The sequence below is a fragment of the Lithobates pipiens genome, unplaced genomic scaffold (assembly GCF_037356315.1).
Source record: "Lithobates pipiens isolate NorthernLeopardFrog02 unplaced genomic scaffold, aLitPip1_a1.2 Scaffold_16, whole genome shotgun sequence".
NCBI lineage: Eukaryota > Metazoa > Chordata > Amphibia > Anura > Ranidae > Lithobates > Lithobates pipiens.
The window spans coordinates 375,033,320-375,049,862 of record NW_027507748.1 but is presented as its reverse complement, the minus strand read 5'-3'; the positions used below and the strand labels follow the sequence as shown (position 1 = coordinate 375,049,862).

The window sequence follows — 16,543 nt, the reverse complement described above, 5'->3', positions numbered from 1 at the left end:
TATATTTGAGTCAATTCACTGACACTTCGCATCATCCAAACTAGGGCCGAAACAACTAATCGATTAATCGACAACTAATCGATGATGAAATTAATCGATTACTATTTTCATAATCGATTAATCAGCCAGTAACATAATGGGGTTAAAAAAAACCCTAAAAAATTAGCCCTTTAGAGTACAAAAAGAACAAATAATCAGTACTATAAATTTTACTTTCACTTTTGCACAGTACAAAAATGAACCCCTTACAGTAGTGATTATTTGCTCTTTTGTACTATAAAGGGCAAATTTTTTTAAACCTCATTCATTATGTTATTAAACGTCTTAGGCCTGGTTCATACCTATGTGTTTTTTGGTGCTTTTTGCAGAAACGCACTACAGTTCATTTAACGTTCACATCTATGCTTTTTTCAGCTGCTGTGTATTTGGAAAGGGTCAAGGACTTTTTTCAACGCAAAACGGTGCTTTTTTGGTTCAATATACTTCAATGGAGAAGCTGCAGAAAAGCAGCTTTTTTGAAGTTTTTTGGGTTTTTGAAGCATTTTTTTTAAAATCTGCCCAACAACAAATTGGCCAAAAAAAGGCATGAAAAAAAAATGCAAAAATCGCAGCAAAATCACGTGCACAAAAAATTTAAATGCACAGCAAAAGCACTGCAGAAACAGATCAAAAGCAAAATGCATAGGTGTGCACTGAGCCTTATGCTGGCAACAGGGATCAATTTTCAGACGAGAATATTCATACGAAAAATCTTTGGACATTCGCTGAATGAAAGACCGTTGTTTGAAATGTTCACTTGCTTTTAACATTCTGTTTTAAAACAAATGTAATGTCTGAACAAAAACCGCATACACTGCTTGAAAATTCCTTTGACCAAGAAGTTTTCTATTATTTCTAAATTTTACCATCACTGTGGTTGAAAACAAACATCGATTTGACCCCTCTAACGATTAGAAAATCGAAGAAACGTTCTTAAAAATCTTTTTTTTTTTTTTTTGAACGAAGACATTGTTTTTGTATGGCCAGCATATAATGTATTACAGTTCTGTTTGAAAATCTGCAAAACTGACTTTTTTTTCTTTTGTATAAAAAATGTGATCTCTGAGTCTGATGATATTTAATAGATTCAACCTCTAATAGTATATACAGTATATCTCTTCTGTCTGTTATTCTCAGAGTGGAGTAAAGATTTTACTCCCTAACCATATAGTTGGTTATTTATATTTACCACTGCATAGAGATATTTAAGAATAAATTGGCTTTTTTTTTAAACTTTACATATTAACTAAATTATACACACTTTTTTTAAGGTTATTAATCGAAAAAATAAATCGGTCAACTAATCGATTATGAAAATAATCATTAGCTGCAGCCCTGATCCAAATCTTGCATAAAAGCCTCCTAGTGGCTGCATAGATTTTAAATAGCTTTTAGTGGTAATAGATACCCAGTGAGAGAGTCAGTTTCACGGCTGACACTCCTACTGTTATGTGTTACAGTTCTAACAGTACATTAACAATCTTGCACATTGAATGCCGTAAAATACATAAATTGCTGCAGTGCTCAGAAAGAGGTCATGGAAAGCACTGAGCTTTTATTCTAAAAATGATCATTAAAAAAAAATAAAAGTCATACAAAAGGAATATTTTTAAATGGATAGCAACTATTGACTTCTGAGGGTTTTTTGAGGTTCTCTGGCTGATATCCACTCCAAGTGGAAACTGACCCGAACTCTTACCATAAAAAAAAAAGTAAGGACATGAGCTGCAATAAAATGCATTCTGTAATGGGCATCATATGACCTCCAATTTGTAACTAGCAAAGTCAAACCTATGTACTTAACCTGTGACACATTTGGCAGGCTTGACACCACAAAACCCAGCATGTGCGATATACTCACATTTTTTGACTGTAGACACCTGGTCAAGGAAGGGGTGGCTGAAGAATCCCTCTACAGAAGATGAATGCTACATGTTAGAATGCTCCTTTTAACTGACGAAACAACACATTTAAGTAGTATTAAATCTTCAGTGTTTATTAGTTTAATACATTGAGCGATATGGATGTATATAAAGGTGACAAGCGATGACGCCAAAAGATTGTTTGTGAATAATACTGAGTGAAGCTGCCCCTTTTAAAGTGGAATGAACCACTTCTGAATACGTAAAAAATAAGAAAGCGTGTGGCGCTAACTCATGTGATAAATAGAATCAATATAAACAACTTAATCGTTTAACATATGTGATACAATTCACAAGAAAAAACATTAATAAAGTTCATAAAGATAATAAGCAATATTCAAAAAAGATCTAAAAAAAAAATCTTCAGAGAATAGTCCATTCACCGTGATCAAAAGAAAAGTGCAGGAACTAATATATCCTTCAAAATTGTGCTCCACCACAAACCGTGTGCGAGAAATACAAACTCACCAGAATTTTATAATTATTATGCCTTGTAGCAATATTGAACTCTTTCAATCAGCAACGTGTATGGAAGTGATGACTCTAAACCACAAGATGAACCATGTCTCCTTGGCAATGGTCAAACATTAAGGCTTGGGAGAAACATATTGAGAATCATAGCGCAATATATTTATTGAAGGTATGTAAAAACAGGTAGGTAAAACAATGTGCACCTACATTTAAGAGTGCCGAGTCAGCACCAACGTGTACAGCTTTTGGTTGATGTGCTCGCAGTCTTACAAAGACGCGGCGTGCATTCGAAAGCACAAGAGATGGAAACCAAGAAACCGGATGCGATGTCAGTGGAGGGCGGACGTGCAGCCTCGATGCATTTTGTGCTCAACATTTCATCAGGAAGTTTTACCCACTTCCTGACCAGGCCATTTTTGGCCATGCTGCACTGCGTTATTTTAACCACTTTCAGACCGGACCATTTTGCTGGTCAATGACCAGAGGTCTTTTTACAATTTGGCACTGCGCTGCTTTAACTGGTAATTGCGCGGTCATGCAATGTTGTACCCAAACAAAATTTGCGTCCTTTTCTTCCCACAAATAGAGCTTTCTTTTGATGGTATTTGATTGCCTCTGCGATTTTTATTTTTTGCGATATAAACGTAAAAAGACCGCAAATTTTGAAAAAAAATGATATTTTTGACTTTTTGTTATTAGAAAAATCCAATAAACTCAATTTTAGTCATACATTTAGGCCAAAATGTATTTAGCCACATGTCTTTGGTAAAAAAAAAAGTCAATAACTGTATATTTATTGGTTTGCGCAAAAGTTGTCACATCTACAAACTAAGGTACGTTATCTGGAATTTACGCAGCTTTTAGTTTACGACTGCCTATCTCATTTCTTGAGGTGCTAAAATGGCAGGGCAGTACAAAACCCCCCCAAATGACCCCATTTTGGAAAGTAGACCCCCTAAGGAAATTGATAAGAGGCATGTTGAGCCCATTGAATATTTTATTTTTTTGCCTCAAGCGATTGAATAATGACAAAAAAAAATTTTTTTTTTTTTTTTTTTTTACACAAAGTTGTCACTAAATGATATATTGCTCACACATGCTATGGGCATATGTGAAATGACACCCCAAAATAAATTCTGCTGCTTCTCCTGAGTACGGGGATACCACATATGTGGGACTTTTTGGGAGCCTAGCCGCGTACGGGGCCCCGAAAACCAAGCACCGCCTTCAGGCTTTCTAAGGGCGTAAATTTTTGATTTCACTTCTCACTACCTATTACAGTTTTGAAGGCCATAAAATGCCAAGATGGCACAAAACCCCCACAAATGACCCCATTTTAGAAAGTAGACACCCCAAGCTATTTGTTGAGAGGCATGTTGAGTCCATGGAATATTTTATATTTGGCACAAGTTGCGGGAAAATTACAAACTTTTATTTTTTTCTATTTTTTTTTCACAAAGTTGTCACTAAATTATATATTGCTCACACATGCTATGAGCATATGTGAAATGACACATCAAAATAAGTTCTGCTGCTTCTCCTGAGTACGGGGATACCACATATGTGGGACTTTTTGGGAGCCTAGCCGCGTACGGGGCCCCGAAAACCAAGCACCGCCTTCAGGCTTTCTAAGGGCGTAAATTTTTGACTTCACTCCTCACTACCTATTACAGTTTTGAAGGCCATAAAATGCCAAGATGGCACAAACCCCCCCCAAATGACCCCATTTTGGAAAGTAGACACCCCTAAATTTAGAGGTACACTAGTGAGACTCACAGGTAAAAAAGCACCTAGGCTGTCAGCGACTGTATCAAAACGCTACAAGAAAAACTGTTAGCGATCGCAGGGATCAGGCCTGACTCTGCGAACGCTGCAGTTATGCGTGTTGTGTTTTGTAAGTGACAGTGATCGATCGATACTGCACTTGGGTGGGCTGGTCTGGGCTTGGCGGAGGGGCTAAACGCAGGTGCTAGCAGGTATCTGGGCTGATCCCGCTAACAATGCGTTTTGGGAAACCTAAACTGCTGGCGACGCTAATATAGATCTGATCAGATACTATATTACTAAGGGAGGTGTATGCTTTGTGCGTGGGTGTTAGCGGTACTGGCACTAACCTGACGCTGCCTGGGGCGACGCAGACCTTATCTGACCCTCAAACTTATATCACCCGCCGGGTGATCAGGGGGTTAAACCTTTATTAGGTAATAAATGGCAGGTGCCCTGAAACTATAAAAAAATAACTAACCAACCAGCGTCACCTGTAACAGTTATATGGTGATCACTGGTGAAAGGGTTAACTAGGGGGCAATCAGGGGGCTTTATGCGGTAGTATATGGGGGTCCCTGGCGCTATAAAAAGCTGCGGCGAACCTAAATACCTACCTGCCTAACTAGCGTCACCTGTGACACTAATACAGCGATCAGAAAAACGATCGCTTATTAGGATGGGTTCACACTGGAGCGGCGGGTTCCCGCATCGCATGCCTCCCAGCGGCAGTTCACACTGCCCTATGCGAACTGCTGGGAGTGTCAGTGAAATGTTAATGACACCCCCAGATCAGTTCGCATATCGCAGTGCGATCTGCAAACTCGGATCGCATGGTGTGAACACCCATGCGATCAGATTCTGCTGCGGACCAAAAAAAGGGTCCCGTGCGAGTTTGCGGCGGGTGCGACGCGAATTCAGCCATACTATCTGTATGGCTGAACTCGAATCGCACAGAGATCGGATGTGATTTGCACTGCAGTGCGGTGCGAATCACATCCGTTCTCATAAACCGCTGCAATGTGAACCCAGCCTTAGTGACACTGGCGACGGGGGGTGATCACGGGGTTAAACCTTTATTGGGGGGGTTAGGAGGGTACCTTAGAACTAAAGGGGGCTAACCCTAACTGCCCTAACAGTTATTACAGTCACAAATGACACCCGCCGGGTGATCAGGGGGTTAAACCTTTATTAGGTAATAAATGGCGGGTGCCTTGAAACTATAAAAAAATAACTAACCAACCAGCGTCACCTGTAACAGTTATATGGTGATCACTGGTGAAAGGGTTAACTAGGGGGCAATCAGGGGGCTTTATGCGGTAGTATATGGGGGTCCCTGGCGCTATAAAAAGCTGCGGCGAACCTAAATACCTACCTACCTAACTAGCGTCACCTCTGTGACACTAATACAGCGATCAGAAAAATGATCGCTTATTAGGCTGGGTTCACACTGGAGCGATGCAGGAACGCCACGAATCGGCGGGGGGTTCCCGCATCGCATGCCTCCCGGCGGCAGTTCACACTGCCCTATGCGAACTGCTGGGAGTGTCAGTGAAATGTTAATGACACCCCCAGATCAGTTCGCATATCGCAGTGCGATCTGCAAACTCGGATCACATGGTGTGAACACCCATGCGATCCGATTCTGCTGCGGACCAAAAAAAGGGTCCCGTGCGAATTTGCAGCGGGTGCGATGCAAATTCAGCCATACTATCTGTATGGCTGAACTCGAATCGCACAGAGATCGGATGTGATTTGCACTGCAGTGCGGTGCGAATCACATCCGTTCTCATAAACCGCTGCAATGTGAACCCAGCCTTAGTGACACTGGCGACGGGGGGTAATCACGGGGTTAAACCTTTATTGGGGGGGTTAGGGGGGTACCCTAGAACTAAAGGGGGCTAACCCTAACTGCCCTAACAGTTATTACAGTCACAAATGACACCAATGCAAAAAAAAAAAAAAAAATGCAATTGGTGTCACTGTGACTGGGGGGGCAGGGGTAATTGGGGGGGGTGATCGGGGGGTGAAGGGTGGGGGTGTGAGTGTGCCTGGCATGTTCTACTGTGTAGTGTCGTGTTGGTGCAACTCACCGATCCTCTCTCCTCGGTGCCGGAACGATAAATACCGACACGGAGGAGAGATTACATCACTTCCTCTGCCTGTGTTTACATTACAGGAGAGGAAGTGATGTCACGCCTCACTTCCATTCGTCAGGAGCGATCGCGAGGGGGTGGCCATGAACGAATGGCCGCCCCCTCATCCCGGATCGCTCCTGTACGGATACCGACCGCCGCTGGCACCGGGGGGGGGGGGCCCGATCGGGCCCCCCACCCGCGGGAAGGCAGGGACGTATATATACGCCCATATGCCTGCCCGTGCCATTCTGTCGACGTATATCGTCGTGCGGCGGTCGGCAAGTGGTTAACTGACAATTGCGCGGTCGTGTGACTCTGTACCCAAATAAAATGAATGTACTTTGTTTCCCACAAATAGAGCTTTCTTTTGGTGGTATTTGAAGAACGCTGCAGTTTTTATTTTTTTGCGCTATAAACAAACAAAAAAAAATCAACAAATTAAAAAAAAATTTTTTTTACTTTCTGCTAGAAAACATTCCCAATAACAAAAAAATAAAAATCAAATTTCTTCATAAGTTTAGGCAAATATGTATATTGATACATATTTTTGTAAAAAGCGTATATTGAATGGTTTGCGCAAAAGTTATAGCATCTACAAACGATGGGATAGATTTAGGTACTTTTTATTTATTTTTTTATTGTTTTACCAATAATGACCAGGAATTTTTAGCTGGACTGTGACATTGTGGCGGACAAATCTGACACAAAGGGACACTTTTTGGGGACCAGTGACACCAATACAGTGATCAGTGCTAAAAAAAAAAAAAGTGCTATTACAGTATAAAATGACACTGACAGGGAAGGGGTTAACACTAAGGGCGATCAAATGGTTAAGTATATTCCTGGGAGGTGCTTACTGTGTGGGGGATGGATACACTGGTGTATAAGCGAGATCCATGTTTCAGCTTAGCTGAAAACATAAGATCTCTTTTGCGCCCTGACAGATCAGCAGTCTGCCTTGTTCACATAGGCAGACCTCTGCTCTGACTCTCCTCTGAATGATCGGCGGGTCGCAATGGGCGCTGGACCGGCTGATTGGCTCCCAATGTGTCTAATCACAATGGGAGCGACGCCCTGTGCGTGCCCCTTACATGGCGTGCACAAAATCATATACAGGTATGTGCAGTATATATGCGGTGGGCAGTCCGGAAGCGGTTAAGGCTGGTCATAGAGGAGTCCGTTTTTTCTTTGCTCAACCTGTTGGTCAAATGAAAAAAAACTGACCCAATTCCCCATTCAAACATTTGAGGTGGATGGGGGATCCGGGTGTGGGTTTATAAGTAAAGAGCATGTTTAACATATATTGGTTGGCTTATTTTATTTAACCATGTATATACACATTTGTAGATACACCATGGAGACACTGTCAGTCTAGTGGTCCCTATGGTTTATGTCTGTTTTTGTCCTGTATTTGTCAAATAAAGTATTTTTTTAGGTTTTGAATCTTGTGTGTGGTGTTGGTGGCCATTTATAGTCCCACTTGCATTGTATTTCTTTTCTAACGTCTATCAGGGATGAGACCACCACACGTAAGTTGTTTGATCCACTGAGAGCCCCTTTCTATTATATACCTCTGTTTGGATAGATCATTAAAAGAAACGTACACCAAAATCAATCTGATGTTATGGCAACACAGGCGCTTCCAATAATTACATAGTTAGTCAGGTTGAAAAAAAAAAGACACAAGTCCATCAAGTTCAGCCAAAAAATAAATAATTACATTATATATATATATATATATATATATATATATATATATATATATATATATATATATATATATATATATATATATATATATATATATATATATATAATTCAATACAATCAAATATACACAAACCTATTCCCACAGTTGATCCAGAGGAAGGCAAAAAAAAAAAAAAAAAAAAAAACAGCAAAGCATGCTCCAATTTTCTACGGCAGGGGAAAATATTCATTCCTGATCCCCCGAGAGGCAATCGAATTTTCCCTGGATCAACTTTACCTATAAAATGTTAGTACCCCGTTATATTCTGTACATTTAGGAAAGAATTCAGGCCTTTTTTAAAGCAATAGACTGTGCTTTCCAGAATCACCTCTGGAGGGAGTCTATTCCACATTTTTACAGCTCTTACAGTGAAGAAACCTTTCCATATTTAGAGGTGAAATACTCTGCCATACCATGCCAATACTCTGCCAATACTCGGTGATACCCAGCCATACTCTGCAACACCCAGCCAATATTACAGTGGGGGAGATGTCCATTACAGTGGGGGAGATGGCATGGATATTACAGTGGGGGAGATTGTGGATATTACAGTGGGGACTATATGGTGGTGGAATTTTAACAAGTTTTTGCAAATTCAATTATTATTTGCTGATCCGAAAAATTATCCGATCCATGAGTTTTTTGATCCGTTGCATCCCTACTGATGGGTACATTGCAGGAGACAACGCTGATGGGGATATTGCTGGAGACACTGCTGATGGGGACACCACTGATGGGGACACTGATGGAGAAATTGCTGGAGACACACCGCTGATGGGGATATTGCTGGAGACACACCGCTGATGGAGATATTGCTGGAGACACACCGCTGATGGGGATATTGCTGGAGACACACCGCTGATGGGGATATTGCTGGAGACACTGCTGATGGGGACACCCAAGATGGGGATATGTATTTTATACATAACTGATTTTTTTTTTTTTTGGCCCCCGAATACTTGTAAAATCTACAATGTGGACCTTAAAAGTTTGGAGACCCCTGCCTTAGACCATTCAGAATAATGCCCTGTACACACGGTCGGACATTCTGACAACAAAATCTGTCGGATTTTGGCCCAAACTTGTCTTGCATACACACGGTCGCACAAAGTTGTTGGAAAATCCGATCGTTCAGAATGCGGTGACGTAGAACACGTACGACGGGACTATAAATGGGCCAGTAGCCAATAGCTTTTGTCTGGTAATTTATTCTGAGCATGCGTGGCACTTTGTCCGTTGGAATTGTCTACACACGATCGGAATTTAAACGATCGGATTTTGTTATCGGAAAATTTTAGATCCTGCTCTCAAACTTTGTGTGTCGGAAATTCCGATGGAAAAAGTCTGATGGAGCCCACACACGATCGGATTTTGCGACAACATGTTCCGATCGCACATTTTCACTCGGAAAGTGTGTACAGGGCATAAGAGTCATAAACCACTACTCTCTGAATTCTGTTTTTTAGCCAGTTTTCTATCCATTTACAAATTGATCGTTTCAAGCCTGTAGACTTTACCTTGCACATGAGCCATGTGTGGGGAACTGTGTCAAATTGTTTTGCAAAGTCCAGGTATACCACATCCACATCCATCCCTCTGTCCAAGGTTTTACATGCCTCCTCATAAAAAGAAATCAGGCTACAGAAGTTAAACTAACAGGTCTATAGTTCCTTGGTAAAGATTTTGATCCATTTTTAAATAGGGGCACCACATTGGCCCTGCGCCAATACAGTGCTACCATTTCAGTTATTAACGAGTCCCTAAAAATTAGAAACCATGGCCTTGAAATGACAGAGCTCAATTCTTTTAGGATCCGTGGGTGGATGACATCTGGTCCAGGTGGTTTATCCACCTTCATTCTGTCTAAATATATCTGGAGCATATCCTTTTTGAGCCATTATGGACATGAGCTCCCCCATGCTCCTTTGTATACACAAAGCTGAAAAAAGTATTTATTAAATTTGCCTTCTCTTTATCCCCAGTCACCCATTGTAGATTATTTTGTAAAGGGCCTACATGCTCAGACCTGACCTTTTTAATATTCATATATTTGAACAATTTTTTGGGGGTTTGTCCTACTATCTTTTGCAATCTGTCATTCGTTTTGAATTTTTGCATCCTTGATTTCCTTTTTACATATGCTGTTATATTCTTTGTAACATTTAAACGATGATAGCGTTCCTTCATTTTTATATTTTTTAAAAGCTTTTTTTTTATTATTATTTATAGCCCTTCTAACTTTGGCCGTGACCCACATAGGTTTTATTTTTAGCCTTTTACACTTATTGCCCATGGGAATATACTTTGCAGTAATTTTAAATACAGTCACTTTAAAGAATTCCCATTTCTGTTCTGTGTCTATTGATGCCAACATGCCTGAAACCTAAACATATTAGCATTGTAAACAATGTAAACATAGGTTGTAGTTACGGAAATTAATGTCTCAGCAGACAACAAACAAATTACACACAATTATTGTTTAACAAGATGCTCACACCCAGTTTAAGTGCCTATGGTGTGTCTCAAATTATAATTATATAAATAGACTTTGTGCAGTCTAAACTTTATGATTCAGGACAGTAAACCAACAATCCCAAAGTCAGAAAAGTAAAAGGCCTGCTCAAGAGCAGACACTACAAGGTACCCAACTCTACATTATTAGCTAAAAAACAATTGATTACTGTCCATGATTGAGTTTTTTCCTTTAATTTGCACAAACATCCACATTTTCAGGATAAGCATTCAGGGTATGTCCCCCTCTTTAAGGTCCAATCAGTACTAAATACTGCTTGGACATTGAAGAAAAGGGTACACCCCAAAAGCTTATCCTGAAAATTTGGATTTTAGTGCAAAAAAACAAAAAAAACAAGAAAAACAGTATCACGGACAGTGATCGGTTGGTTTTTGTTACAGGTGTACCAATACGGCTACAATCACCTCAATTATTCAGAAAAGCCGTTTCTTGGCACACCTGACTTTGGGACTAAAAGTGACCATACACCCTCGAATTTTGGGCATTTCCATCTGAATTGCTTGAAATCCATTTCCTAGGTGGCTTGTTGGCACCGCTCAGCTCAACAAAGTAAATTTTTAAATCAACTTTTGTTGAAGGAACAGGGCAGAAAATTCTCACGTGAATACAATAGCTGGCACTGCAGATTTGTGCACCCACACGGTTTAGCATGGTAGAGGGGAGTCATGTGATTTATGTCCAGCCCATGGGGCTAAATCAGAGAAATCTTAACATGTATGGCAAGCTGAAGAACCATTAACCTGATCCCCACCCCTTTCAACTTAAAATGTCTAAAGGGCAGATAGATACTTGAAATTTGTGCAAAATGGCTTACCTGGATTGACGTCTCACCAACTTGAAACGTCAGCCTATCCTTTTGACACCCTCTCAAATCTTGGATTTGGAGTCCTTGGTCATGGGTTCTCCTGTCTCTTTCTGTCCTTTTTTTTTCCTTCCTTCTCCATCCCCTTTCTAGATCTGCCAAGTGCTAGCTTGACTGTTAGTCAACCCAGTACGTTAATATTACAGGTACTTCTATAGCCCCATTAATTTATGCAGCGTGTCACATATATATTGTACATTTATATTAGTCTCTGCCCTCAAGGAACTTGCAATCTAAGGTCCCTAACTCACATTCATACATATACAAACTAGGACCAATTTAGACAGTTAATTAACCTACCAGCATTTCTTTACGTCTAGGGTTATATGCTTTACGTCCCGACTGACTCCTGATCAGCGTCCTCAGGCAATGGCAGTGTGTACCTGGTTTTAGTCCAATTTGTCATTGCTAGTTTGTTTCCTCACCTTCCTTAAGCCTGAACAATGCTGTTTAGTGTACGATGATGGGGTGTAACCCTCGCCTACCTTGAAAGACTGATTGACTGTCTTTTGTTCCAGATTGCTGCATTTATACAATGTGTAATTGAGGGGTTTTCTTTATGTCAACTTTTGTAATCCGTTATGATATCTGGTGGATCTGTTTTTCCATCAGAAAATGCCAATAAATCTTACAGTTTCAATATGGGCTCCCTCAAGGGGGTAACTATAGCCATAGCAGACACTGTAACTGCTGTGGGGCTCAAAAGTCTGGTCACACAGCAGGTAGCAATAGCAGATCATTTTGAATAAAATGACTGTATATAGTTTGGAAATCTCTAGGGCCTGTGCCGACAGGCTTTTGTATAAGGAGAGAAGTCATTCTGATGCAAACAAGTCTATGGGAACATAAAATGCAGGTCAGAAGGAGGTGCCTGCAAATGTCAATGAATGCTGAAAAAACTCAGAAGCATCTCAAATGGATGCCAAAACTCATTTGCAAAGCCTGTAGACACTGGCAGTGGAAAAAACTACCTTTGAGATGAAAGTTACAGAGGTATGAAAACCCTATCAGACATACCAGTAGTTACAGCCTAGAGCCCTATCAGAAGAGTCAGGGATGAATTTTGAAACAGAAAAAAGTAAAGTCCTCAGTTTAAAAAACAAAAAACAAACTAAACTTTTTTTTCTTTTACAAGGGAAGGTAATAGAAGGTGCACTGTCATGCCTGCTTTTAAAGATGGTTAAAAAGTTTTTTTAAGCCACATGTACATATTTGTACAATGAGTGCTGTCTCTTAATGCAGTGTGCCCCTGTATGTGTGATTTAAAAAAAAAAAAAAAAAAAAAAAAGACGATCATACCTAATTTCTGAGTGCTGATTATCACTCACATGACCGGCTGGCTATCTCCGATCCTAATCTGACGTAACACACACAGGGGCACACTGCATTAAAAAACAGCACTGATAGTATAAATATGTACGTTATTCCAACAGCAGAAAGGGGGGTGGGCGCTGTTACTAGCTCACAGGAAGACGGGAGAGCTGCGGAAGACGGAGGCACATAAGCTGACCACAGTGTCAGGGCTCAGCAGCCATGGGGATCCGTGGTCAGTTTACAGAGGGGAGGGTAGAAACTGCCAGGATCAGCCAGGTATTTCAGGTGATACGGGGGGCAAATTACCTTCCTTTTCCAATCTGAAGCCACTGTAATTTTCTGTTAAAATGCAATATGGCTAACCTGGAGGTGTTTTGTACAAAGAACTTCCCCCAGAAACACGATTTTCTGCTTGTGTGATTAGCTCACCGATTTTCACAAAAGTCTACACTAAGATACAAGTCAGATTTTTGGCATCCCCTGCAACAAAAATTGTATTCTTGGTGAGATACTCCGAATAGAAAATCACGGCTAAAGGTATGCAGGCCCAGCAGCTTTCCTCATTACAGCTCTACAGCTGCTGCAGCTCATTGATAATTATGAAACTACTCCCATTAGACTCACTCGGCACAGAGTTACAGACAGTGACTTCTTAGAATAACAAAAAGGCAGGAACCTGCAACAAAGTTTGTTAAAATCCTTGCATAGATCACCCAGAGGGGAATGTTTTTTTTCTCAACAAAAGATGAGTTACGTTTTAAAGACCAAAGGATTAACTGCGTATTTGGTCTGGGGGATGGAAACACACTTTTACCTACCTGATCCTCTAACTCCCTCGGCACACAGCCCTGCCCTATGCCATGCCAGTGAATGGTCCCTCGGCATCCTCACGTCCAATGCTGGGCTACGAGCCCTGCATCAGTATCAATGCAGACCTTAGAACAACCGCTAGAGAATAGGGGAAAAAAGGCTGCAGTGATTAGTCTAGCAGCATGGAGCTGTGGTCCCTCTAGAAACAATAAACCCTTTGCAGTGCAGGCACAGCCCCGCTGCAAGATAGGACTTTGTTTTTCTAAGGTTCAGATTTTAAGTGCATCTCTAGGCATTTATTTATTTTTTTTATACAGTTCATACACACACACACACACACACACACACACACACACACACACCTGTTTTTAACCCTTTTCTACTCTATCCAAAACAAAAATGTTTTGGCTGTAGATACACTTTTAAGTATACCACTTTCAATGCGGTCTTTAAAGCTGCATGAAAAGATCTTTTCCCAGCTGGTATATTCTGAAATGTTTCTCCTATTGCCTATTAGCTATGAAAAAGGCTAGAAAAAAAAAACAAGATTCATCTTCCACAGACATCAAAAATGGTTCAAGGTTTGTAAATTTCTCCTGCAAACTCAACCCAGCATAGATCACTCATACCTTCAGGTAAGCAAAGTCCTTTTAAGCCCCGTACACACGAGCGGACTTTTCAACATCCAAAGTCCGTCAGACCGAGTCCGTCAGACTATCCGATCGTGTGTGGGCTGCAACGGACTTTAGCTTCACAAAAGTCTGACGGACTTTAGAAATGAAGCATGCTTCAAATTTTCCCGACGGAACTCCGCTGGACCCGGTCCCCTTCGAAAAATCCGCTCGTGTGTATGCTACTCCGACGGACTAAAACTGACGCTAGGGCAGCTATTGGCTACTGGCTATGAACTTCCTTATTCGAGTCGGGTCGTACGTCATCACGTTCGAATCCGTCGGAGTTTAGTGTGATCGTGTGTGGCCAAGTCCGTTCGGCCGAAAAGTCTGTCAGAACTCCGGCGGAACTCCGGCGGAACTCCTTTGGAAGTCTGTCGGACATAAGTCCTCTCGTGTGTACGGGGCTTTAGAGTTCCAAAAGTTTGTGGCCCCTTGCCCACAAGGAGGTAATGAAAAAGGCATGAAGACACCTATGATATACGGTACATCCTTATCTAGCAGTCTAGAAGCTAGCCACAGTCAACAAGCTGTTTTGGAAAGTAACCAAAATTAAATGTGTATCTTAGGTTAAAATGACCCATCAGAGAAGAGATGAACATACATACAAGTACACACAATTATGTATTGTTCCCAAAGAACTTTTTTGTAAATGTTTCTATTTCAATACTCTTCTAAAAAACATAATAGTATCAAAGCTTCCTATACAATGCATTAGGTGCAAAAAAAATAAAAATAAAAAAAAGTCTCCTTATTAAAAGGAGAAGTTTAGCCGAAGCCCTTTTGGCTATGCTTGGCCTATAGATCACAGGAATGCAGTTTGTTCTGCACTCCTGTGACCAGTTTTCAGCAGTTAGCAGGCTGAAGCCCCCTGTAGGCTAATGCCAGAGCTGGTCCAGGCTCTGAAAAGATCCTGACCATATGGTCAGGATCCACCCAGAACTCTGGACCAGCACCTGGCTCATCCTTTCAGCAATCCGAGAGCCTGAGCCAGCCCTTCTCTTCTGGTCTTCTGCTCAGAGTGAAGGGGGTAAAACTGAATGATCAGAGGTGTTTGATCGCTCAGTTCTTACTGCAGAGCCAGCGAGGGATCGATGCTGCAGCCACCTAGTTGAGTATAAATTTTAGTTTTCTACGTCTCTTAAGCTTATAATCAATTTTGTTAAAAATATTTAAAATTAGATGTCTTATGCTTGAAGAGAAATTCCTAAAACATATTGCTTTCAAATACAAATGTGATAATTCACAGCTTTTTGATTTCTACAAAAGAAAATTCAGATGTAAAGGGGTTTAAAAAAATAAAAAATAAAAAAATGCCAGAAATTGCAGCACTTTTAAAAATGTGCTGGCTTATAAGAGGTTAAGCCCCACAAGCTGTATGCCACCTTGTAGAGTCACCTCTAATTTATCATTTTATACTGAGCACCAGAAAGATCGCTGGAAGAAGCAAAGCACTAAGTGCAAATTGCAGTACTAACAGCAAGCAACCAAAATTCATCTTGCATTGGTCTGGCTTCAGAAGGGTGAATTCTGACTGGTTGTTATGGTGACTGCATATTGCATTTGTTTCTTTGCTCCTTGCATGGTGTCCTGAAAAACCCCTCTTAATTCTAAAAACATGTCTCGGGTCTGGAGAGGATAACATAACAATAAAAACGTCTTTTCTCTTTTTAGTGAAATCAGTCTATTTTCAGACATGTAAACACAATATTTGGTTTATCAAGTCTTGGCAGACGACTTTAAAGCTGACTAATAATTAACTCATTGAAAAAAAGCCAAGTCGAGGTGTGCATGGCTGCTTGCTTAGCTGTCAGCTCTGTTGTCATAGGAGAGAATTGCGACACCAACTGTGCTGAGTAGCCTTCTACGCCCCCGAGTCTCCCGAAAGGACAATATAGGCTTTGGGAACAGAATGTTCTCATGGGGATAAAAGCATTTTAGATTTAAACCTTAGAAATGTGGCAGTGCACCAATAACACCTTGCTCTACAATGCTTATTTAGATTACAACCTCTTGCGTCAAAACACCAGTTCAACTGCTTTCAATAGAATGGGCTTGTTTGTTCAAACAGCAATTATCAGAAAGAGAACGGGCAAGAGTATGCTTTTAATAATATTCACATATTATGACAAAGACTGAGCTTCGCTAATATTTTACAATCTGCTTTTTATTTAATATTTGCCAAAATTCCTTGTTCATGCTGAGCTCATAAGTTTTTGTTTTTCGAAACCGGATGATGTCATAGGTGTGATTTTGCACTTTCTGTACA

The 16,543-nt window shown here is 40.7% G+C and overlaps 1 protein-coding gene across 7 annotated transcripts in view; it reads right to left on the bottom strand.

Moving 5' to 3' along the window:
* The window catches only part of ULK2 (unc-51 like autophagy activating kinase 2), a 164,539-nt gene that overhangs the window by 52,038 nt on the left and 95,958 nt on the right, over window positions 1-16,543 (bottom strand). For all 7 annotated transcript variants that reach the window (XM_077482145.1, XM_077482146.1, XM_077482147.1 and 4 more), the window contains exon 11: window positions 1,901-1,951. In XM_077482145.1, the coding sequence (XP_077338271.1) occupies window positions 1,901-1,951 (51 nt within the window). The remainder of the gene's footprint in view (window positions 1-1,900; window positions 1,952-16,543) is intronic.